At 30.1% G+C, this 27,011-nt stretch overlaps 1 protein-coding gene across 5 annotated transcripts in view; it reads left to right on the top strand.

The window, feature by feature from the left end:
• slc4a11 (solute carrier family 4 member 11) overlaps positions 1-27,011 on the top strand; it is a 409,353-nt gene that overhangs the window by 213,236 nt on the left and 169,106 nt on the right. For 3 of the 5 annotated variants that reach the window (XM_061925140.2, XM_061925138.2, XM_061925137.2), the window contains exon 6: positions 19,993-20,028. The exons of 1 other annotated variant lie outside the window; for it this stretch is intronic. In XM_061925140.2, the coding sequence (XP_061781124.1) occupies positions 19,993-20,028 (36 nt within the window). The remainder of the gene's footprint in view (positions 1-19,992; positions 20,029-27,011) is intronic. One more of the 5 variants, XM_061925139.2, reaches the window with a different exon arrangement.

Here is a 27,011-nt window from a genome sequence, read left to right as displayed (position 1 = left end):
AGTTTGGCACAAAGCCACGCCCACATCCTATGATCCATCCATCCATCCATCCATCTTCTTCCGCTTATCCGAGGTCGGGTCGCGGGGGCAGCAGCCTAAGCAGGGAAGCCCAGACTTCCCTCTCCCCAGCCACTTCGTCCAGCTCCTCCCGGGGGATCCCGAGGCGTTCCCAGGCCAGCCGGGAGACATAGTCTTCCCAACGTGTCCTGGGTCTTCCTCGTGGCCTCCTACCGGTCGGACATGCCCTAAACACCTCCTTAGGGAGGCGCTCGGGTGGCATCCTGACCAGATGCCCGAACCACCTCATCTGGCTCCTCTCGATGTGGAGGAGCAGCGGCTTTACTTTGAGCTCCCCCCGGATGACAGAGCTTCTCACCCTATCTCTAAGGGAGAGCCCCGCCACCCGGCGGAGGAAACTCATTTCGGCCGCTTGTACCCGTGATCTTGTCCTTTCGGTCATAACCCAAAGCTCATGACCATAGGTGAGGATGGGAACGTAGATCGACCGGTAAATTGAGAGCTTTGCCTTCCGGCTCAGCTCCTTCTTCACCACAACGGATCGATACAGCGTCCGCATTACTGAAGACGCCGCACCGATCCGCCTGTCGATCTCACGATCCACTCTTCCCTCACTCGTGAACAAGACTCCGAGGTACTTGAACTCCTCCACTTGGGGCAAGATCTCCTCCCCAACCCGGAGATGGCACTCCACCCTTTTCCGGGCGAGAACCATGGACTCGGACTTGGAGGTGCTGATTCTCATCCCAGTCGCTTCACACTCAGCTGCGAACCGATCCAGTGAGAGCTGAAGATCCTGGCCAGATGAAGCCATCAGGACCAAATCATCTGCAAAAAGCAGAGACCTAATCCTGCAGCCATCAAACCGGATCCCCTCAACGCCCTGACTGCGCCTAGAAATTCTGTCCATAAAAGTTATGAACAGAATCGGTGACAAAGGGCAGCCTTGGCGGAGTCATCCTATGATGTACTCAAAAATATTTCGCAATTTATCATTGCCCATCTGTCTAGTATCTGTCATTTTAACTGCGTCAAAGTCCCCAGGAGGAGTTTGTTAAAGTATGACCCCTGTTTTTGGTCTTAAAGTGGCCGACAAAAACCAAGACGGCTGACTTCCTGTTTATGACACGCCCACATTCTTTGACGTACATAAAAATATTTTGCAATTTTTCATCGCCTATTTGGTCAAATTCCCTAGGAGGAGTTCGTTAAAGTATGACCCCTGTTTTTGGCCTTAAAGTGGCCGACTCAAACCAAGATGGCCGACTTCCTGTTTATGCCACGCCCACATCCTATAACGTACATAACAATCTTTCGCAATTTATCATCGCCCATTTGGTCAAAGTCCCTAGGAGGAGTTTATTAAAGTATGACCCCTGTTTTTGGCCTGAAAGTGGCCGACTGAAACCAAGATGGCCGACTTCCTGTTTGTTTTCACATATGGGTTCTTGGGACTTTTACGTGCGGCCTGTCATCATAGACGTCTCCGGCGATTTCCGTGTCGATACATGAATGTGGTGGCGGGGGTTCATTTTTTTGTAATTTTCAAGAGGGCGCTAGAGAGTCAATTTGGAAAATTCTTGTTTAGGCTCACAAAAATATAAAAATTTTCGCGCGTGCAAAAATGTGTGATTTTTCATGCTTGTTAAATGCCTTAAAAATGCGATCGAATTGATAGAATAATATTAAACAAATTTCAATAGGACCTTCGCAGAGGAAAAATTAAAATATAGTTTGTTTTTTTAATCGTTTTTTTTATTTTTTTGAATCAATTAAGAATGGTTACACATAAGAATCGCGATTTTTTTTTTTTTAAATCGACTTTTATTTATTTATTTATTTTTGGAAAGGTTTATTTTTTCAATTTTGAAAATTCCCAAACATATACAAATTTTCACCAGATTTGTGATTCATCATGCTTGTTAAATGTCTCAAAAAAGCGATCGAAGTGATAGACTAATATTAAACAAAGCAATTTCGATAGGGCCTTCGCAGAGAAAAACTGAAAATATTGTTTAGATTTATTTTTTTATTTTTTTATTTTATCGATTAAGAATCATTACAGATAAGAATTGCAATTTATTCGAAAATCTTTTTTTTAATTTTTTTTATTTTTTTTTATATTTCACAAAAATATAAAAATTTTCGCGCGTGCAAAAATGTGTGATTTTTCATGCTTGTTAAATGCCTTAAAAATGCGATCGAATTGATAGAATAATATTAAACAAATTTCAATAGGACCTTCGCAGAGGAAAAATTAAAATATAGTTTGTTTTTTTAATCGTTTTTTTTATTTTTTTGAATCAATTAAGAATGGTTACACATAAGAATCGCGATTTTTTTTTTTTAAATCGACTTTTATTTATTTATTTATTTTTGGAAGGGTTTATTTTTTCAATTTTGAAAATTCCCAAACATATACAAATTTTCACCAGATTTGTGATTCATCATGCTTGTTAAATGTCTCAAAAAAGCGATCGAAGTGATAGACTAATATTAAACAAAGCAATTTCGATAGGGCCTTCGCAGAGAAAAACTAAAAATATTATTTAGATTTATTTTTTTATTTTATCGATTAAGAATCGTTACAGATAAGAATTGCAATTATTCGAAAATCTTTTTTTTTATTTTTTTTATTTTTTTTTATATTTCACAAAAATATAAAAATTTTCGCGCGTGCAAAAATGTGTGATTTTTCATGCTTGTTAAATGCCTTAAAAATGCGATCGAATTGATAGAATAATATTAAACAAATTTCAATAGGACCTTCGCAGAGGAAAAATTAAAATATAGTTTGTTTTTTTAATCGTTTTTTTTATTTTTTTGAATCAATTAAGAATGGTTACACATAAGAATCGCGATTTTTTTTTTTTTAATCGACTTTTATTTATTTATTTATTTTTGGAAGGGTTTATTTTTTCAATTTTGAAAATTCCCAAACATATACAAATTTTCACCAGATTTGTGATTCATCATGCTTGTTAAATGTCTCAAAAAAGCGATCGAAGTGATAGACTAATATTAAACAAAGCAATTTCGATAGGGCCTTCGCAGAGAAAAACTAAAAATATTATTTAGATTTATTTTTTTATTTTTTTATTTTATCGATTAAGAATCGTTACAGATAAGAATTGCAATTTATTCGAAAATCTTTTTTTTAATTTTTTAATTTTTTTTTATATTTCACAAAAATATAAAAAATTTTCGCGCGTGCAAAAATGTGTGATTTTTCATGCTTGTTAAATGCCTTAAAAATGCGATCGAATTGATAGAATAATATTAAACAAATTTCAATAGGACCTTCGCAGAGGAAAAATTAAAATATAGTTTGTTTTTTTAATCGTTTTTTTTATTTTTTTGAATCAATTAAGAATGGTTACACATAAGAATCGCAATTTTTTTTTTTTAAATCGACTTTTATTTATTTATTTATTTTTGGAAGGGTTTATTTTTTCAATTTTGAAAATTCCCAAACATATACAAATTTTCACCAGATTTGTGATTCATCATGCTTGTTAAATGTCTCAAAAAAGCGATCGAAGTGATAGACTAATATTAAACAAAGCAATTTCGATAGGGCCTTCGCAGAGAAAAACTAAAAATATTATTTAGATTTATTTTTTTATTTTATCGATTAAGAATCGTTACAGATAAGAATTGCAATTTATTCGAAAATCTTTTTTTTAATTTTTTTATTTTTTTTTATATTTCACAAAAATATAAAAATTTTCGCGCGTGCAAAAATGTGTGATTTTTCATGCTTGTTAAATGCCTTAAACATGCGATCGAATTGATAGAATAATATTAAACAAATTTCAATAGGACCTTCGCAGAGGAAAAATTCAAATATAGTTTGTTTTTTTAATCGTTTTTTTTATTTTTTTGAATCAATTAAGAATGGTTACACATAAGAATCACGATTTTTTTTTTTTTAAATCGACTTTTATTTATTTATTTATTTTTGGAAGGGTTTATTTTTTCAATTTTGAAAATTCCCAAACATATACAAATTTTCACCAGATTTGTGATTCATCATGCTTGTTAAATGTCTCAAAAAAGCGATCGAAGTGATAGACTAATATTAAACAAAGCAATTTCGATAGGGCCTTCGCAGAGAAAAACTAAAAATATTATTTAGATTTATTTTTTTATTTTTTTATTTTATCGATTAAGAATCGTTACAGATAAGAATTGCAATTTATTCGAAAATCTTTTTTTTAATTTTTTTATTTTTTTTTATATTTCACAAAAATATAAAAATTTTCGCGCGTGCAAAAATGTGTGATTTTTCATGCTTGTTAAATGCCTTAAAAATGCGATCGAATTGATAGAATAATATTAAACAAATTTCAATAGGACCTTCGCAGAGGAAAAATTAAAATATAGTTTGTTTTTTTAATCGTTTTTTTTATTTTTTTGAATCAATTAAGAATGGTTACACATAAGAATCGCGATTTTTTTTTTTTTAAATCGACTTTTATTTATTTATTTATTTTTGGAAAGGTTTATTTTTTCAATTTTGAAAATTCCCAAACATATACAAATTTTCACCAGATTTGTGATTCATCATGCTTGTTAAATGTCTCAAAAAAGCGATCGAAGTGATAGACTAATATTAAACAAAGCAATTTCGATAGGGCCTTCGCAGAGAAAAACTGAAAATATTGTTTAGATTTATTTTTTTATTTTTTTATTTTATCGATTAAGAATCATTACAGATAAGAATTGCAATTTATTCGAAAATCTTTTTTTTAATTTTTTTTATTTTTTTTTATATTTCACAAAAATATAAAAATTTTCGCGCGTGCAAAAATGTGTGATTTTTCATGCTTGTTAAATGCCTTAAAAATGCGATCGAATTGATAGAATAATATTAAACAAATTTCAATAGGACCTTCGCAGAGGAAAAATTAAAATATAGTTTGTTTTTTTAATCGTTTTTTTTATTTTTTTGAATCAATTAAGAATGGTTACACATAAGAATCGCGATTTTTTTTTTTTAAATCGACTTTTATTTATTTATTTATTTTTGGAAGGGTTTATTTTTTCAATTTTGAAAATTCCCAAACATATACAAATTTTCACCAGATTTGTGATTCATCATGCTTGTTAAATGTCTCAAAAAAGCGATCGAAGTGATAGACTAATATTAAACAAAGCAATTTCGATAGGGCCTTCGCAGAGAAAAACTAAAAATATTATTTAGATTTATTTTTTTATTTTTTTATTTTATTGATTAAGAATCGTTACAGATAAGAATTGCAATTTATTCGAAAATCTTTTTTTTTTTTTTTTAATTTTTTTTTATATTTCACAAAAATATAAAAATGTTCGCGCGTGCAAAAATGTGTGATTTTTCATGCTTGTTAAATGCCTTAAAAATGCGATCGAATTGATAGAATAATATTAAACAAATTTCAATAGGACCTTCGCAGAGGAAAAATTCAAATATAGTTTGTTTTTTTAATCGTTTTTTTTTATTTTTTTGAATCAATTAAGAATGGTTACACATAAGAATCGCGATTTTTTTTTTTTAAATCGACTTTTATTTATTTATTTATTTTTGGAAGGGTTTATTTTTTCAATTTTGAAAATTCCCAAACATATACAAATTTTCACCAGATTTGTGATTCATCATGCTTGTTAAATGTCTCAAAAAAGCGATCGAAGTGATAGACTAATATTAAACAAAACAATTTCGATAGGGCCTTCGCAGAGAAAAACTAAAAATATTATTTAGATTTATTTTTTTATTTTTTTATTTTATCGATTAAGAATCGTTACAGATAAGAATTGCAATTTATTCGAAAATCTTTTTTTTAATTTTTTAATTTTTTTTTATATTTCACAAAAATATAAAAATTTTCGCGCGTGCAAAAATGTGTGATTTTTCATGCTTGTTAAATGCCTTAAAAATGCGATCGAATTGATAGAATAATATTAAACAAATTTCAATAGGACCTTCGCAGAGGAAAAATTAAAATATAGTTTGTTTTTTTAATCTTTTTTTTTTATTTTTTTGAATCAATTAAGAATGGTTACACATAAGAATCGCGATTTTTTTTTTTTTAAATCGACTTTTATTTATTTATTTATTTTTGGAAGGGTTTATTTTTTAAATTTTGAAAATTCCCAAACATATACAAATTTTCACCAGATTTGTGATTCATCATGCTTGTTAAATGTCTCAAAAAAGCGATCGAAGTGATAGACTAATATTAAACAAAGCAATTTCGATAGGGCCTTCGCAGAGAAAAACTATTTTTGCGCGTGCAAAAATGTGTGATTTTTCATGCTTGTTAAATGCCTTAAAAATGCGATCGAATTGATAGAATAATATTAAACAAATTTCAATAGGACCTTCGCAGAGGAAAAATTAAAATATAGTTTGTTTTTTTAATCGTTTTTTTTTATTTTTTTGAATCAATTAAGAATGGTTACACATAAGAATCGCGATTTTTTTTTTTAAATCGACTTTTATTTATTTATTTATTTTTGGAAGGGTTTATTTTTTCAATTTTGAAAATTCCCAAACATATACAAATTTTCACCAGATTTGTGATTCATCATGCTTGTTAAATGTCTCAAAAAAGCGATCGAAGTGATAGACTAATATTAAACAAAGCAATTTCGATAGGGCCTTCGCAGAGAAAAACTAAAAATATTATTTAGATTTATTTTTTTATTTTATCGATTAAGAATCGTTACAGATAAGAATTGCAATTTATTCGAAAATCTTTTTTTTAATTTTTTAATTTTTTTTTATATTTCACAAAAATATAAAAATTTTCGCGCGTGCAAAAATGTGTGATTTTTCATGCTTGTTAAATGCCTTAAAAATGCGATCGAATTGATAGAATAATATTAAACAAATTTCAATAGGACCTTCGCAGAGGAAAAATTAAAATATAGTTTGTTTTTTTTAATCGTTTTTTTTATTTTTTTGAATCAATTAAGAATGGTTACACATAAGAATCGCGATTTTTTTTTTTTAAATCGACTTTTATTTATTTATTTATTTTTGGAAGGGTTTGTTTTTTCAATTTTGAAAATTCCCAAACATATACAAATTTTCACCAGATTTGTGATTCATCATGCTTGTTAAATGTCTCAAAAAAGCGATCGAAGTGATAGACTAATATTAAACAAAGCAATTTCGATAGGGCCTTCGCAGAGAAAAACTATTTTCGCGCGTGCAAAAATGTGTGATTTTTCATGCTTGTTAAATGCCTTAAAAATGCGATCGAATTGATAGAATAATATTAAACAAATTTCAATAGGACCTTCGCAGAGGAAAAATTAAAATATAGTTTGTTTTTTTAATCGTTTTTTTTTATTTTTTTGAATCAATTAAGAATGGTTACACATAAGAATCGCAATTTTTTTTTTTTTAATCGACTTTTATTTATTTATTTATTTTTGGAAGGGTTTATTTTTTCAATTTTGAAAATTCCCAAACATATACAAATTTTCACCAGATTTGTGATTCATCATGCTTGTTAAATGTCTCAAAAAAGCGATCGAAGTGATAGACTAATATTAAACAAAGCAATTTCGATAGGGCCTTCGCAGAGAAAAACTAAAAATATTATTTAGATTTATTTTTTTATTTTTTTATTTTATCGATTAAGAATCGTTACAGATAAGAATTGCAATTTATTCGAAAATCTTTTTTTTTTTTTTTTTTTTTTTTTTTATATTTCACAAAAATATAAAAATTTTCGCGCGTGCAAAAATGTGTGATTTTTCATGCTTGTTAAATGCCTTAAAAATGCGATCGAATTGATAGAATAATATTAAACAAATTTCAATAGGACCTTCGCAGAGGAAAAATTAAAATATAGTTTGTTTTTTTAATCGTTTTTTTTATTTTTTTGAATCAATTAAGAATGGTTACACATAAGAATCGCGATTTTTTTTTTTTAAATCGACTTTTATTTATTTATTTATTTTTGGAAGGGTTTATTTTTTCAATTTTGAAAATTCCCAAACATATACAAATTTTCACCAGATTTGTGATTCATCATGCTTGTTAAATGTCTCAAAAAAGCGATCGAAGTGATAGACTAATATTAAACAAAGCAATTTCGATAGGGCCTTCGCAGAGAAAAACTAAAAATATTATTTAGATTTATTTTTTTATTTTTTTATTTTATCGATTAAGAATCGTTACAGATAAGAATTGCAATTTATTCGAAAATCTTTTTTTTAATTTTTTTATTTTTTTTTATATTTCACAAAAATATAAAAATTTTCGTGCGTGCAAAAATGTGTGATTTTTCATGCTTGTTAAATGCCTTAAAAATGCGATCGAATTGATAGAATAATATTAAACAAATTTCAATAGGACCTTCGCAGAGGAAAAATTCAAATATAGTTTGTTTTTTTAATCGTTTTTTTAATTTTTTTGAATCAATTAAGAATGGTTACACATAAGAATCGCGATTTTTTTTTTTTTAAATCGACTTTTATTTATTTATTTATTTTTGGAAGGGTTTATTTTTTCAATTTTGAAAATTCCCAAACATATACAAATTTTCACCAGATTTGTGATTCATCATGCTTGTTAAATGTCTCAAAAAAGCGATCGAAGTGATAGACTAATATTAAACAAAGCAATTTCGATAGGGCCTTCGCAGAGAAAAACTAAAAATATTATTTAGATTTATTTTTTTATTTTTTTATTTTATCGATTAAGAATCGTTACAGATAAGAATTGCAATTTATTCGAAAATCTTTTTTTTTATTTTTTTATTTTTTTTTATATTTCACAAAAATATAAAAATTTTCGCGCGTGCAAAAATGTGTGATTTTTCATGCTTGTTAAATGCCTTAAAAATGCGATCGAATTGATAGAATAATATTAAACAAATTTCAATAGGACCTTCGCAGAGGAAAAATTAAAATATAGTTTGTTTTTTTAATCGTTTTTTTTTATTTTTTTGAATCAATTAAGAATGGTTACACATAAGAATCGCGATTTTTTTTTTTAAATCGACTTTTATTTATTTATTTATTTTTGGAAGGGTTTATTTTTTCAATTTTGAAAATTCCCAAACATATACAAATTTTCACCAGATTTGTGATTCATCATGCTTGTTAAATGTCTCAAAAAAGCGATCGAAGTGATAGACTAATATTAAACAAAGCAATTTCGATAGGGCCTTCGCAGAGAAAAACTAAAAATATTATTTAGATTTATTTTTTTATTTTATCGATTAAGAATCGTTACAGATAAGAATTGCAATTTATTCGAAAATCTTTTTTTTAATTTTTTAATTTTTTTTTATATTTCACAAAAATATAAAAATTTTCGCGCGTGCAAAAATGTGTGATTTTTCATGCTTGTTAAATGCCTTAAAAATGCGATCGAATTGATAGAATAATATTAAACAAATTTCAATAGGACCTTCGCAGAGGAAAAATTAAAATATAGTTTGTTTTTTTTAATCGTTTTTTTTATTTTTTTGAATCAATTAAGAATGGTTACACATAAGAATCGCGATTTTTTTTTTTTAAATCGACTTTTATTTATTTATTTATTTTTGGAAGGGTTTGTTTTTTCAATTTTGAAAATTCCCAAACATATACAAATTTTCACCAGATTTGTGATTCATCATGCTTGTTAAATGTCTCAAAAAAGCGATCGAAGTGATAGACTAATATTAAACAAAGCAATTTCGATAGGGCCTTCGCAGAGAAAAACTATTTTCGCGCGTGCAAAAATGTGTGATTTTTCATGCTTGTTAAATGCCTTAAAAATGCGATCGAATTGATAGAATAATATTAAACAAATTTCAATAGGACCTTCGCAGAGGAAAAATTAAAATATAGTTTGTTTTTTTAATCGTTTTTTTTTATTTTTTTGAATCAATTAAGAATGGTTACACATAAGAATCGCGATTTTTTTTTTTTTAATCGACTTTTATTTATTTATTTATTTTTGGAAGGGTTTATTTTTTCAATTTTGAAAATTCCCAAACATATACAAATTTTCACCAGATTTGTGATTCATCATGCTTGTTAAATGTCTCAAAAAAGCGATCGAAGTGATAGACTAATATTAAACAAAGCAATTTCGATAGGGCCTTCGCAGAGAAAAACTAAAAATATTATTTAGATTTATTTTTTTATTTTTTTATTTTATCGATTAAGAATCGTTACAGATAAGAATTGCAATTTATTCGAAAATCTTTTTTTTTTTTTTTTTTTTTTTTTTTATATTTCACAAAAATATAAAAATTTTCGCGCGTGCAAAAATGTGTGATTTTTCATGCTTGTTAAATGCCTTAAAAATGCGATCGAATTGATAGAATAATATTAAACAAATTTCAATAGGACCTTCGCAGAGGAAAAATTAAAATATAGTTTGTTTTTTTAATCGTTTTTTTTATTTTTTTGAATCAATTAAGAATGGTTACACATAAGAATCGCGATTTTTTTTTTTTAAATCGACTTTTATTTATTTATTTATTTTTGGAAGGGTTTATTTTTTCAATTTTGAAAATTCCCAAACATATACAAATTTTCACCAGATTTGTGATTCATCATGCTTGTTAAATGTCTCAAAAAAGCGATCGAAGTGATAGACTAATATTAAACAAAGCAATTTCGATAGGGCCTTCGCAGAGAAAAACTAAAAATATTATTTAGATTTATTTTTTTATTTTTTTATTTTATCGATTAAGAATCGTTACAGATAAGAATTGCAATTTATTCGAAAATCTTTTTTTTAATTTTTTTATTTTTTTTTATATTTCACAAAAATATAAAAATTTTCGTGCGTGCAAAAATGTGTGATTTTTCATGCTTGTTAAATGCCTTAAAAATGCGATCGAATTGATAGAATAATATTAAACAAATTTCAATAGGACCTTCGCAGAGGAAAAATTCAAATATAGTTTGTTTTTTTAATCGTTTTTTTAATTTTTTTGAATCAATTAAGAATGGTTACACATAAGAATCGCGATTTTTTTTTTTTTAAATCGACTTTTATTTATTTATTTATTTTTGGAAGGGTTTATTTTTTCAATTTTGAAAATTCCCAAACATATACAAATTTTCACCAGATTTGTGATTCATCATGCTTGTTAAATGTCTCAAAAAAGCGATCGAAGTGATAGACTAATATTAAACAAAGCAATTTCGATAGGGCCTTCGCAGAGAAAAACTAAAAATATTATTTAGATTTATTTTTTTATTTTTTTATTTTATCGATTAAGAATCGTTACAGATAAGAATTGCAATTTATTCGAAAATCTTTTTTTTTATTTTTTTATTTTTTTTTATATTTCACAAAAATATAAAAATTTTCGCGCGTGCAAAAATGTGTGATTTTTCATGCTTGTTAAATGCCTTAAAAATGCGATCGAATTGATAGAATAATATTAAACAAATTTCAATAGGACCTTCGCAGAGGAAAAATTAAAATATAGTTTGTTTTTTTAATCGTTTTTTTTATTTTTTTGAATCAATTAAGAATGGTTACACATAAGAATCGCGATTTTTTTTTTTAAATCGACTTTTATTTATTTATTTATTTTTGGAAGGGTTTATTTTTTCAATTTTGAAAATTCCCAAACATATACAAATTTTCACCAGATTTGTGATTCATCATGCTTGTTAAATGTCTCAAAAAAGCGATCGAAGTGATAGACTAATATTAAACAAAGCAATTTCGATAGGGCCTTCGCAGAGAAAAACTAAAAATATTATTTAGATTTATTTTTTTATTTTTTTATTTTATCGATTAAGAATCGTTACAGATAAGAATTGCAATTTATTCGAAAATCTTTTTTTTAATTTTTTTTATTTTTTTTTATATTTCACAAAAATATAAACATTTTCGCGCGTGCAAAAATGTGTGATTTTTCATGCTTGTTAAATGCCTTAAAAATGCGATCGAATTGATAGAATAATATTAAACAAATTTCAATAGGACCTTCGCAGAGGAAAAATTAAAATATAGTTTGTTTTTTTAATCGTTTTTTTTATTTTTTTGAATCAATTAAGAATGGTTACACATAAGAATCGCGATTTTTTTTTTTTAAATCGACTTTTATTTATTTATTTATTTTTGGAAGGGTTTATTTTTTCAATTTTGAAAATTCCCAAACATATACAAATTTTCACCAGATTTGTGATTCATCATGCTTGTTAAATGTCTCAAAAAAGCGATCGAAGTGATAGACTAATATTAAACAAAGCAATTTCGATAGGGCATTCGCAGAGAAAAACTAAAAATATTATTTAGATTTATTTTTTTATTTTTTTATTTTATCGATTAAGAATCGTTACAGATAAGAATTGCAATTTATTCGAAAATCTTTTTTTTATTTTTTTTATTTTTTTTTATATTACACAAAAATATAAAAATTTTCGCGCGTGCAAAAATGTGTGATTTTTCATGCTTGTTAAATGCCTTAAAAATGCGATCGAATTGATAGAATAATATTAAACAAATTTCAATAGGACCTTCGCAGAGGAAAAATTAAAATATAGTTTGTTTTTTTAATCGTTTTTTTTATTTTTTTGAATCAATTAAGAATGGTTATACATAAGAATCGCGATTTTTTTTTTTTTAAATCGACTTTTATTTATTTATTTATTTTTGGAAGGGTTTATTTTTTCAATTTTGAAAATTCCCAAACATATACAAATTTTCACCAGATTTGTGATTCATCATGCTTGTTAAATGTCTCAAAAAAGCGATCGAAGTGATAGACTAATATTAAACAAAGCAATTTCGATAGGGCCTTCGCAGAGAAAAACTAAAAATATTATTTAGATTTATATTTTTATTTTTTTATTTTATCGATTAAGAATCGTTACAGATAAGAATTGCAATTTATTCGAAAATCTTTTTTTTAATTTTTTTATTTTTTTTTATATTTCACAAAAATATAAAAATTTTCGCGCGTGCAAAAATGTGTGATTTTTCATGCTTGTTAAATGCCTTAAAAATGCGATCGAATTGATAGAATAATATTAAACAAATTTCAATAGGACCTTCGCAGAGGAAAAATTCAAATATAGTTTGTTTTTTTAATCGTTTTTTTTATTTTTTTGAATCAATTAAGAATGGTTACACATAAGAATCGCGATTTTTTTTTTTTTTAATCGACTTTTATTTATTTATTTATTTTTGGAAGGGTTTATTTTTTCAATTTTGAAAATTCCCAAACATATACAAATGTTCACCAGATTTGTGATTCATCATGCTTGTTAAATGTCTCAAAAAAGCGATCGAAGTGATAGACTAATATTAAACAAAGCAATTTCGATAGGGCCTTCGCAGAGAAAAACTAAAAATATTATTTAGATTTATTTTTTTATTTTTTTATTTTATCGATTAAGAATCGTTACAGATAAGAATTGCAATTTATTCGAAAATCTTTTTTTTAATTTTTTTATTTTTTTTTATATTTCACAAAAATATAAAAATTTTCGCGCGTGCAAAAATGTGTGATTTTTCAAGCTTGTTAAATGCCTTAAAAATGCGATCGAATTGATAGAATAATATTAAACAAATTTCAATAGGACCTTCGCAGAGGAAAAATTAAAATATAGTTTGTTTTTTTAATCGTTTTTTTTTATTTTTTTGAATCAATTAAGAATGGTTACACATAAGAATCGCGATTTTTTTTTTTTTTAAATCGACTTTTATTTATTTATTTATTTTTGGAAGGGTTTATTTTTTCAATTTTGAAAATTCCCAAACATATACAAATTTTCACCAGATTTGTGATTCATCATGCTTGTTAAATGTCTCAAAAAAGCGATCGAAGTGATAGACTAATATTAAACAAAGCAATTTCGATAGGGCCTTCGCAGAGAAAAACTAAAAATATTATTTAGATGTATTTTTTAATTTTTTTATTTTATCGATTAAGAATCGTTACAGATAAGAATTGCAATTTATTCGAAAATCTTTTTTTTTATTTTTTTATTTTTTTTTATATTTCACAAAAATATAAAAATTTTCGCGCGTGCAAAAATGTGTGATTTTTCATGCTTGTTAAATGCCTTAAAAATGCGATCGAATTGATAGAATAATATTAAACAAATTTCAATAGGACCTTCGCAGAGGAAAAATTAAAATATAGTTTGTTTTTTTAATCGTTTTTTTTATTTTTTTGAATCAATTAAGAATGGTTACACATAAGAATCGCGATTTTTTTTTTTAAATCGACTTTTATTTATTTATTTATTTTTGGAAGGGTTTATTTTTTCAATTTTGAAAATTCCCAAACATATACAAATTTTCACCAGATTTGTGATTCATCATGCTTGTTAAATGTCTCAAAAAAGCGATCGAAGTGATAGACTAATATTAAACAAAGCAATTTCGATAGGGCCTTCGCAGAGAAAAACTAAAAATATTATTTAGATTTATTTTTTTATTTTATCGATTAAGAATCGTTACAGATAAGAATTGCAATTTATTCGAAAATCTTTTTTTTTATTTTTTAATTTTTTTTTATATTTCACAAAAATATAAAAATTTTCGCGCGTGCAAAAATGTGTGATTTTTCATGCTTGTTAAATGCCTTAAAAATGCGATCGAATTGATAGAATAATATTAAACAAATTTCAATAGGACCTTCGCAGAGGAAAAATTCAAATATAGTTTGTTTTTTTAATCGTTTTTTTTATTTTTTTGAATCAATTAAGAATGGTTACACATAAGAATCGCAATTTTTTTTTTTTAAATCGACTTTTATTTATTTATTTATTTTTGGAAGGGTTTATTTTTTCAATTTTGAAAATTCCCAAACATATACAAATTTTCACCAGATTTGTGATTCATCATGCTTGTTAAATGTCTCAAAAAAGCGATCGAAGTGATAGACTAATATTAAACAAAGCAATTTCGATAGGGCCTTCGCAGAGAAAAACTAAAAATATTATTTAGATTTATTATTTTATTTTTTTATTTTATCGATTAAGCATCGTTACAGATAAGAATTGCAATTTATTCGAAAATCTTTTTTTTAAATTTTTTTTTAACCTTGTCCTTGGCTAGGATTGGTTATAAAGGGATAGAGAAGAGAGAAGATGAAAGCCCACTGAGATAATTGGTCCTCCAGCCTTCACTGAGGAAACACTTTTTTTTTTTTCCTTCATTTTTGGAAGCCAGCTTCTTGTTTTTCTGTCCTCGCTAACGTGTGCTTTCTTTGGAGCACATGAGTAAACAAGACTCATCATGGTGATGAAGAATTTACACCAAAGACTAGGAAGGAGTAGGAAGAAGCAGAGCTTATTTAATCCTACCCCTTTTCTTTTACATAACAGTTGCTAAAACTTTTGTTCACTTCCTGTTCTCAATGTATTCACAATATACTCCGTAAGTAATAACAACAAAAATAAATAAATAATACTCGGTGAAGTAAGTTACATTCCATATGGTGAGATGAGTAAGATTATCTTGGAAATGAATGGATGGATGAGATAAATTCAGAATGTTTATCATGGTTCTTCTTCTTTGTACTTTGTACACTAAGTTTGAAGAGTTTCTTGAAGTGGATCATATTAGTACATTGTTTGGTTGCTTTGCTTAATCCATTCTATAATTTAATTCCACATACTGATATACTGAAGGTCTTAAGTCAGTGGTTCTTAACCTGGGTTCGATGGAACCCTAGGGCAGTGGTTCTCAAATGGGAGTACGCGTACCCCTGGGGGTACTTGAAGGTATGCCAAGGGGTACGTGAGATTTTTTTTAAATATTCTAAAAATAGCAACAATTCAAAAATCCTTTATAAATATAAATAAAAACCTATCTTTTTTTCCCAAATAGTTCAAGAAAGACCACTACAAATGAGCAATATTTTGCACTGTTATACAATTTAATAAATCAGAAACTGATGACATAGTGCTGTATTTTACTTCTTTATCTCTTTTTTTCAACCAAAAATGCTTTGCTCTGATTAGGGGGTACTTGAAATAAAATAAAAAAATTCACATGGGGTACATCACTGAAAAAAGGTTGAGAGCCACTGCCCTAGGGGTTCGGTGAGTTGGGCTCAGGGGTTCGGCGGAGGTCAAGACACACCCGACTCATCGTGCAAATACAAACTTCTCCCTATCGGCGTATTACGGATACGGCAACAGCAGAAGTCACACTGATTTGCAGGTGTGTAATTTGTTGTGAGTTTATGCACTGTGTTGGTTTTGTTCTTTGAACAAGGTGATGTTCATGCACGGTTCATTTTGTGCACCAGTAATAAAACATGGTAACACTTTAGTATGGGGAACATATTCACCATTAATTAGTTGCTTATTGACATGCAAATTAGTAACATATTGGCTCTTAACTAGTCAATATTAAGTACTTATTAATGCCTTATTGTGGCCTTATTATAACCCTAATGTGAGGAACTCGCATGGCTGCCGTTTGTGTGACCCCAAGATGCAAGAACCAGGATGAGGATGAGCAGGTAAGATGATTTTAATAATAAAACAACAGAGAAATGTAGCAGTCTTGCATACAACAGTTCCAAACATAGTCTATCGTCGAGCACTGAGGAGTGCTCGAGTGAAAACATAAATAGGCATCTGCTGATTGGCAGCAGGTGTGGACCGGCTGCCAATCACCGGCAGGTGAGGAGAAAACAGTGCTCAGCGGAACCAACAGGAAATATAACAAAATAAGAGCACTGACAGGAAGTAAATACAAAAACATGGAAACAAACCGAAATGAAGTGACAGATCGTCACAGGACCCCCCCCCTCAAGGAACAGATTCCAGATGTTCCCTGGAAACAAGAACGGAAATAAGTCCAAAAATTACGGGAGGGTGGAGGGAGGACATGGCGGAGGGTCGCCAGGCCAAGTGTCCCCGCAGCCAGCGAGGGAGAGTCAGGTGGCGGCGACGCGTTGAACGCCGCTGCCACTGGCGAGGTGGACGACCACGGAACGGCCACATTAGTGGCCGACAAGGAGGAGGTCGCGCAGCTGGCGGCGACGAGGATGACAGCGTCGTCGGTGGATCCTCTGCCGACGATGAAGATGGCGGCACTGTGCAGAGTCCCGCCGGTGACGCGGAAGACCTCCGCGCCGTGCGAAGGCGTGCAAGAGATGATGTCATCGTGGGCGGAGTCGTCGACAATGATGACACTGAAGATGGCGGCGCCATGCGAAAGCCCGCCGGAGATGTGGTCGTGGGTGGATCCGCTGCCGACCAGGAAGATGGCGGTGTCGTGCGGAGTCCCACCGGTGACGCGGAAGATGTCCGCGCAGTGCGAAGGCGCGCCAGAGAAGATGAAGGTGGCGGCGCCTTGGAAAGAGACGATGATGTCTCCGTGGGAGGAGACGATGGCGGGGATGACAGCGGCGTGTGCTTGGCTGCACTGCTGCTGGTAGTAGCCCCCCCTCCACTAGGCGGATGCCAGACGCCGTCCACCACTGGGAGAAGGAGTTCTGGGTCTTTTATGTCCCCCGGTGCGAAAACCAGGGACGGGCAGAAGGGGGCCAGGAGGAGGGATAAAGATACGTCCCTCGCCGAGTCCCAGCAGGAGGCCAGGAAGGACATCACGTTGGGCTCCACTGGAGCCTTCGCCGGACTGGCAGGATGAGCGGGAGATGGAAGGGATAGCAGCCGTGGTGCAGCTGCTGGAAGCTGCCTTGGAGCAGGAACGGGTGCTGGGCACTCAGCCGGTGTTGGTCGTCGTGGCGCCGCGACCGGCGTAAGACGCGGGGCTGCGACTGGCGTGCGACGCGGTGTGGGAACCGGTGGTCGACGCGCTGGCACAGGCGATTGCCGTGGAGCCGGGACAGGATGCACAGCAGGCGACGGGGAAGATGGTGGCAGTGGCCGCGCCGGTCGGAGATCCAGAACCGGCGGCCGAGCCGGGAAGAGCGAAGGCGGCGGTGGCCTAGCCGGTCGGAGAGCCGGAACCGGCGGCCGAGCCGGGAAGAGCGAAGGCGGCGGTGGCCTAGCCGGTCGGAGAGCCGGAACCGGCGGCCGAGCCGGGAGGAGCGAAGGCGGTGGTGGCCTCGCCGGTCGGAGAGCCGGAACCGGCGGTCGAGGCGGAGAGGGAAGGTCCGAGCCTGCTGTGGGCTGGGACCGCACAAACCTGGCTTTTAAGTCCTCCAAAAATTGTGCGGTCCAGAAGGTCGGCTGTGCATCGCCGACAGGGGTTCTCGCGAGGACACAATCTTCTGGCTCGACGATACTGTGAGGAACTCGCATGGCTTCCGTTTGTGTGACCCCAAGATGCAAGAACCAGGATGAGGATGAGCAGGTAAGATGATTTTAATAATAAAACAACAGAGAAATGTAGCAGTCTTGCATACAACAGTTCCAAACATAGTCTATCGTCGAGCACTGAGGAGTGCTCGAGTGAAAACATAAATAGGCATCTGCTGATTGGCAGCAGGTGTGGACCGGCTGCCAATCACCGGCAGGTGAGGAGAAAACAGTGCTCAGCGGAACCAACAGGAAATATAACAAAATAAGAGCACTGACAGGAAGTAAATACAAAAACATGGAAACAAACCGAAATGAAGTGACAGATTGTCACACCTAACCCTCTAACCCTAACCCAATACCTCTAAATTAAGTCTTTGTTACTTAGAATATGTTCCCCTAGTGTCCAAAAAACTGTCAATTAAGTATTTGTTACTTAGAATATGTTCCCCATACTAAAGTGTTACCAAAAAAATGTAACTTTGTTTTGAATTTGAAAAAAAACTGAATTTTATTTTTCACTAAAGAAGGGTTGGGTGAATGCGCATATGAAACTGGTGGGGTTCGGTACCGCCAACAAGGTTAAGAACCACTGGCTTAAGTGTTGTACGTGCGTACAAATGTTTTTCTCTAAGATTATATTTCTCCTCTTTTGTTGAGAAGAATTGTTGTATATTCTTGGGTAGGTTGCAAAGTTATTTAAAAAAAAACAAAAAAACACACATGTACAGAAGTATTCCCAGCTGTCCTCAAGTCTTTTTGAATACGATGCCACAAACTTGGCACACCTATTTTTGGGCAGTTTGGCACATTCCTCTTTGCAGCAACTCTCAAGCTCCATCAGGGTGGATGGGAAGCGTTGGTTTTCATCCAGATTGTCTCTGTACATTGCTGCATTCATCTTAGTCTAGTCAGGGAGGTGACCAAGACCATGGCCACTCTGTCAGAGCTACAGCATTCCTCTTCTTCCAGAAGGACAATCCACCAATCAGGCCTGTATGGTAGAGTGGGCCAGACGGAAGCCATTTCTTAGTCAAAAGTTTGCCAAAATGCACCTGAAAGAAACTAAATTATCTGGTCTGATGAGACAAAGATTGAAGTCTTTGGTGTGAATGGCAGGCATCATGTTTGGAGAAAAACCAGGCCAATACCATCCCTACAGTCAAGCATGGTGGTGGCAGCATCATGCTGTGGAGATGGTTTTCAGCAACAGGAACTGGGAGACTAGTCAGGATAGAGGGAAAGATGAATGCAGCCAAATGCAGAGACATCCTCGGATGAAAACCAACGCTTCCCATCCAACCTGATGGAAAGGATGTGAATACGTATGTACATGTGTTGTTGTTTTTTGGTTTTATTTTTCATAAATTTGCAAAAAATAAAAAATGCTAGTTTTTCACATTGTCCTTGTGGAGTATTATGTGTGGAATTTTGAGGACAAAAATGCAATTTTCCTATTGAGGAATAAGGCGGTAACAGGACAAAATGTAGGAAAGTGAAGCTCGGTGATTGCTAATTGAAGCTTTGTCATGTTCTGGTGTGTTAATTAATCTGATCTCATCTACCGGTGATAAAAATGGGATTAGCGCTAATAGCCGAGCGTACGTTAATGATGATAAAGATGTCTGCACGCATTGACGAACCACAGTTTGACATGCAGGAGGTACAAGGAAATTTGTGTGTATGTGTGTGTGTGTGTGTGTGTGTGTTGGTGTGTGTGTGTGCGCTCTCCGTGACTCTGACCTCTTTTTTGTCTTCTTCTTCTCTTCTCCTCTCCTCCGCCAGCAGACACCTCTCAGAGTTTTGTTTTCTTTGACGACGGTAAGCTGGACCTAATTGGGCATTAAATGTCCACAATCAGCACATGGCTTGTGTCCCAATCACCATCTGCATTCCTCGCCGCACTCGAGACTGGGTCGATCGACCGCGCGTTTCCAATCCCTCGCCAGTGTCACCGATATCGACGTACGCCGCGAATCAAGGCCTCTTGATACGCTTCGTGGGGGATACATGTTTGATCCTTCATTGATACCAAACGCCACCTGGAAAGGAATTCATGTCCAATAGTTTTCAGGTTTAAACTTTTAGGTTTAACAACAATGAAACAGTTATTGGACAAATTTGGCACTAGAAATATAAATCTATCTCGTATCGTGTTTTAAAATGCTTCAGCACGTGTACGTCCTTAATAATTTATTTATTCGTATTATATTTGTTCGTATTATGATATTTCTTTGTATTATATTTGTTCGTATTATGATATATGTTCCTATTTGTTCGTATTATGATATGTATTCGTATTATATTTTTTCGTATTATGATATGTGTTTGAATTATTTGTTTGTATTATAATATGTATCCCTATTAGGATATTTGTTAGTATTATATTTGCTCGTGTTATGATTTTTATTCGTATTTGTTCATATTAGGATATTTCTTCGTATTATGATATTTTTTCATATTATATTTGTTTGTATTACGATATTTGTTCGTATTATGATATTGTTCGTATTAGGATATTTGTTAGTATTATATTTGTTCGTATTAGGATATTTGTTCGTATTAAGATATTTGTTCGTATAATATTTGTTCATATGATATTTCTTTGTATTATATTTCTTTGTATTATGATATTTCTTCATATTAGGATATTTCTTCGTATTATATTTGTTCGTATTAGGATATTTGTTCGTATCATGATATTTCTTCGTATTAGGATATTTGTTTGTATTGGGATATTTTTTCATATTATATTTGTTTGTATTACGATATTTGTTCGTATTATGATATTGTTCGTATTAGGATATTTGTTTGTATTATATTTGTTCATATTAGGATATTTGTTCGTATTAAGATATTTGTTCGTATAATATTTGTTCATATTATGATATTTCTTCGTATTATGATATTTCTTCATTCTAGGATATTTCTTCGTATTATATTTGTTCGTATCATGATATTTGTTCTTATTAGGATATTTGTTTGTATTAGGATATTTGTTCGTATTATATTTGTTCGTATTATGATATATGTTCGTATTTGTTCGTATTATATTTTTTCGTATTATGATATGTGTTTGAATTATTTGTTTGTATTATAATATGTATTCCTATTAGGATATTTGTTCATACTATATTTGTTCGTATTATGATATTTATTCGTATTTGTTCATATTAGGATATTTATTCGTATTATGATATTTTTTCATATTATATTTGTTTGTATTACGATATTTGTTCGTATTATGATATTGTTCGTATTAGGATATTTGTTTGTATTATATTTGTTCATATTAGGATATTTGTTCGTATTAAGATATTTGTTCGTATAATATTTGTTCATATTATGATATTTCTTCGTATTATGATATTTCTTCATTCTAGGATATTTCTTCGTATTATATTTGTTCGTATCATGATATTTGTTCTTATTAGGATATTTGTTTGTATTAGGATATTTGTTCGTATTATATTTGTTCGTATTATGATATATGTTCGTATTTGTTCGTATTATATTTTTTCGTATTATGATATGTGTTTGAATTATTTGTTTGTATTATAATATGTATTCCTATTAGGATATTTGTTCGTACTATATTTGTTCGTATTATGATATTTATTCGTATTTGTTCATATTAGGATATTTATTCGTATTATGATATTTTTTCATATTATATTTGTTTGTATTACGATATTTGTTCGTATTATGATATTGTTCGTATTAGGATATTTGTTCGTATTAGGATATTTGTTCGTATTAAGATATTTGTTCGTATAATATTTGTTGATATGATATTTCTTTGTATTATGATATTTCTTCATATTAGGATATTTCTTCGTATTATATTTGTTCGTATTAGGATATTTGTTCGTATCATGATATTTCTTCGTATTAGGATATTTGTTTGTATTGGGATATTTTTTCATATTATATTTGTTTGTATTACGATATTTGTTCGTATTATGATATTGTTCGTATTAGGATATTTGTTTGTATTATATTTGTTCATATTAGGATATTTGTTCGTATTAAGATATTTGTTCGTATAATATTTGTTCATATTATGATATTTCTTCGTATTATGATATTTCTTCATTCTAGGATATTTCTTCGTATTATATTTGTTCGTATCATGATATTTGTTCTTATTAGGATATTTGTTTGTATTAGGATATTTGTTCGTATTATATTTGTTCGTATTATGATATATGTTCGTATTTGTTCGTATTATATTTTTTCGTATTATGATATGTGTTTGAATTATTTGTTTGTATTATAATATGTATTCCTATTAGGATATTTGTTCGTACTATATTTGTTCGTATTATGATATTTATTCGTATTTGTTCATATTAGGATATTTATTCGTATTATGATATTTTTTCATATTATATTTGTTTGTATTACGATATTTGTTCGTATTATGATATTGTTCGTATTAGGATATTTGTTCGTATTAGGATATTTGTTCGTATTAAGATATTTGTTCGTATAATATTTGTTGATATGATATTTCTTTGTATTATGATATTTCTTCATATTAGGATATTTCTTCGTATTATATTTGTTCGTATTAGGATATTTGTTCGTATCATGATATTTGTTCGTATCATGATATTTGTTCGTATTAGGATATTTGTTTGTATTGGGATATTTTTTCATATTATATTTGTTTGTATTACGATATTTGTTCGTATTATGATATTGTTCGTATTAGGATATTTGTTTGTATTATATTTGTTCATATTAGGATATTTGTTCGTATTAAGATATTTGTTCGTATAATATTTGTTCATATTATGATATTTCTTCGTATTATGATATTTCTTCATTCTAGGATATTTCTTCGTATTATATTTGTTCGTATCATGATATTTGTTCTTATTAGGATATTTGTTTGTATTAGGATATTTGTTCGTATTATATTTGTTCGTATTATGATATATGTTCGTATTTGTTCGTATTATATTTTTTCGTATTATGATATGTGTTTGAATTATTTGTTTGTATTATAATATGTATTCCTATTAGGATATTTGTTCGTACTATATTTGTTCGTATTATGATATTTATTCGTATTTGTTCATATTAGGATATTTATTCGTATTATGATATTTTTTCATATTATATTTGTTTGTATTACGATATTTGTTCGTATTATGATATTGTTCGTATTAGGATATTTGTTCGTATTAGGATATTTGTTCGTATTAAGATATTTGTTCGTATAATATTTGTTGATATGATATTTCTTTGTATTATGATATTTCTTCATATTAGGATATTTCTTTGTATTATATTTGTTCGTATTAGGATATTTGTTCGTATCATGATATTTGTTCGTATCATGATATTTGTTCGTATTAGGATATTTGTTTGTATTAGGATATTTTTTCATATTATATTTGTTTGTATTACGATATTTGTTCGTATTATGATATTGTTCGTATTAGGATATTTGTTTGTATTATATTTGTTCATATTAGGATATTTGTTCGTATTAAGATATTTGTTCGTATAATATTTGTTCATATTATGATATTTCTTCGTATTATGATATTTCTTCATTCTAGGATATTTCTTCGTATTATATTTGTTCGTATCATGATATTTGTTCTTATTAGGATATTTGTTTGTATTAGGATATTTGTTCGTATTATATTTGTTCGTATTATGATATATGTTCGTATTTGTTCGTATTATATTTTTTCGTATTATGATATGTGTTTGAATTATTTGTTTGTATTATAATATGTATTCCTATTAGGATATTTGTTCGTACTATATTTGTTCGTATTATGATATTTATTCGTATTTGTTCATATTAGGATATTTATTCGTATTATGATATTTTTTCATATTATATTTGTTTGTATTACGATATTTGTTCGTATTATGATATTGTTCGTATTAGGATATTTGTTCGTATTAGGATATTTGTTCGTATTAAGATATTTGTTCGTATAATTGTTGATATGATATTTCTTTGTATTATGATATTTCTTCATATTAGGATATTTCTTCGTATTATATTTGTTCGTATTAGGATATTTGTTCGTATCATGATATTTGTTCGTATCATGATATTTGTTCGTATTAGGATATTTGTTTGTATTGGGATATTTTTTCATATTATATTTGTTTGTATTACGATATTTGTTCGTATTATGATATTGTTCGTATTAGGATATTTGTTTGTATTATATTTGTTCATATTAGGATATTTGTTCGTATTAAGATATTTGTTCGTATAATATTTGTTCATATTATGATATTTCTTCGTATTATGATATTTCTTCATTCTAGGATATTTCTTCGTATTATATTTGTTCGTATCATGATATTTGTTCTTATTAGGATATTTGTTTGTATTAGGATATTTGTTCGTATTATATTTGTTCGTATTATGATATATGTTCGTATTTGTTCGTATTATATTTTTTCGTATTATGATATGTGTTTGAATTATTTGTTTGTATTATAATATGTATTCCTATTAGGATATTTGTTCGTACTATATTTGTTCGTATTATGATATTTATTCGTATTTGTTCATATTAGGATATTTATTCGTATTATGATATTTTTTCATATTATATTTGTTTGTATTACGATATTTGTTCGTATTATGATATTGTTCGTATTAGGATATTTGTTCGTATTAGGATATTTGTTCGTATTAAGATATTTGTTCGTATAATATTTGTTGATATGATATTTCTTTGTATTATGATATTTCTTCATATTAGGATATTTCTTCGTATTATATTTGTTCGTATTAGGATATTTGTTCGTATCATGATATTTGTTCGTATCATGATATTTGTTCGTATTAGGATATTTGTTTGTATTGGGATATTTTTTCATATTATATTTGTTTGTATTACGATATTTGTTCGTATTATGATATTGTTCGTATTAGGATATTTGTTTGTATTATATTTGTTCATATTAGGATATTTGTTCGTATTAAGATATTTGTTCGTATAATATTTGTTCATATTATGATATTTCTTCGTATTATGATATTTCTTCATTCTAGGATATTTCTTCGTATTATATTTGTTCGTATCATGATATTTGTTCTTATTAGGATATTTGTTTGTATTAGGATATTTGTTCGTATTATATTTGTTCGTATTATGATATATGTTCGTATTTGTTCGTATTATATTTTTTCGTATTATGATATGTGTTTGAATTATTTGTTTGTATTATAATATGTATTCCTATTAGGATATTTGTTCGTACTATATTTGTTCGTATTATGATATTTATTCGTATTTGTTCATATTAGGATATTTATTCGTATTATGATATTTTTTCATATTATATTTGTTTGTATTACGATATTTGTTCGTATTATGATATTGTTCGTATTAGGATATTTGTTCGTATTAAGATATTTGTTCGTATAATATTTGTTGATATGATATTTCTTTGTATTATGATATTTCTTCATATTAGGATATTTCTTCGTATTATATTTGTTCGTATTAGGATATTTGTTCGTATCATGATATTTGTTCGTATCATGATATTTGTTCATATTAGGATATTTGTTTGTATTAGGATATTTTTTCATATTATATTTGTTTGTATTACGATATTTGTTCGTATTATGATATTGTTCGTATTAGGATATTTGTTCGTATTATATTTGTTCATATTAGGATATTTGTTCGTATTAAGATATGTGTTCGTACAATATTTGTTCATATTATGATATTTCTTCGTATTATGATATTTCTTCATACTAGGATATTTCTTCGTATTATATTTGTTCGTATCATGATATTTGTTCGTATTATATTTGTTCGTATTATGTTCGTAATACGATATTGGTTTGTATTATGATATTTGTTCGTATTATGATATTTGTACGTATTGTATTTGTTCGTATTATGATATTTGTTCGACATGTAAAACACTTTCTGACCGTCTCTTACATGCCCCTACTTTGACAGCGTCTTCTCCCTGTCGTCTTTGTCGTAGTTTTAGCGCTTCCATAGCGAGGCTACTGACAGACCCGAGTTAAAAACTGTACGCTACTTTATATTAGAAATGGCGACAATACATTACGATCATTAGTGCTTACCATATTTTCCAGACTATAGAGCGCACCGGTATATAAGCCGCACCCACTAAATTTTTAGGGTAAAAAAATATGTTTCCATGTATTAGCCGCACCGAACTATAAGTCGCAGATATATACGTTGCGAAATGAGTTATTTACGCAAAAAGATTATGTAAGTGTTTATTTACGTACATTAATTGTTTCCAATCGTCAGTAACACGGCAGTAAAACGGATGATCAAACAAAACGGAAGTCATCCTCATGGACCCACCAGCTGCGCAAGCTAGCTCTCCAATCAGCTAAACAGACTTAATAACTCCACTTTACGAAACTGAAACAATACAAAAAGAATGCCGTTGTAAGTTCATAACACTAACGCAGACACTCGTGAACGTGTTAGCATTTGAGCTAAAACTAACAACGCTAGCTTCATTACATTACGATAGCATTGGACAGTTTAGTAAGTAAGAATCGTTTTAGTTTAACTGTAAAACTTACTAATGTTGCTTGGAATCTATACCAGTAGAAACGTTATAGATGGCTCGAAGACCAAACGACACCTGCAGTGAGCGAACTCATCCAAAAGATGACGCCATAGCACAAACAATAAAACACCTTCCAAGTGTATTTGCTTGTTGTTTTTTTAACCTACTGTTATTATGGCCGTCAGCGGGAAAAAAAACCCCCATAAATTAGCCGCACCGTCTTATAAGCCGCAGGGTCCAAA

The sequence above is a fragment of the Nerophis lumbriciformis genome, linkage group LG29 (genome assembly GCF_033978685.3).
Source record: "Nerophis lumbriciformis linkage group LG29, RoL_Nlum_v2.1, whole genome shotgun sequence".
Lineage (NCBI taxonomy): Eukaryota > Metazoa > Chordata > Actinopteri > Syngnathiformes > Syngnathidae > Nerophis > Nerophis lumbriciformis.
Note: the sequence above shows the minus strand (reverse complement) of the source record. Positions and strands in the feature narration are given on the sequence as shown.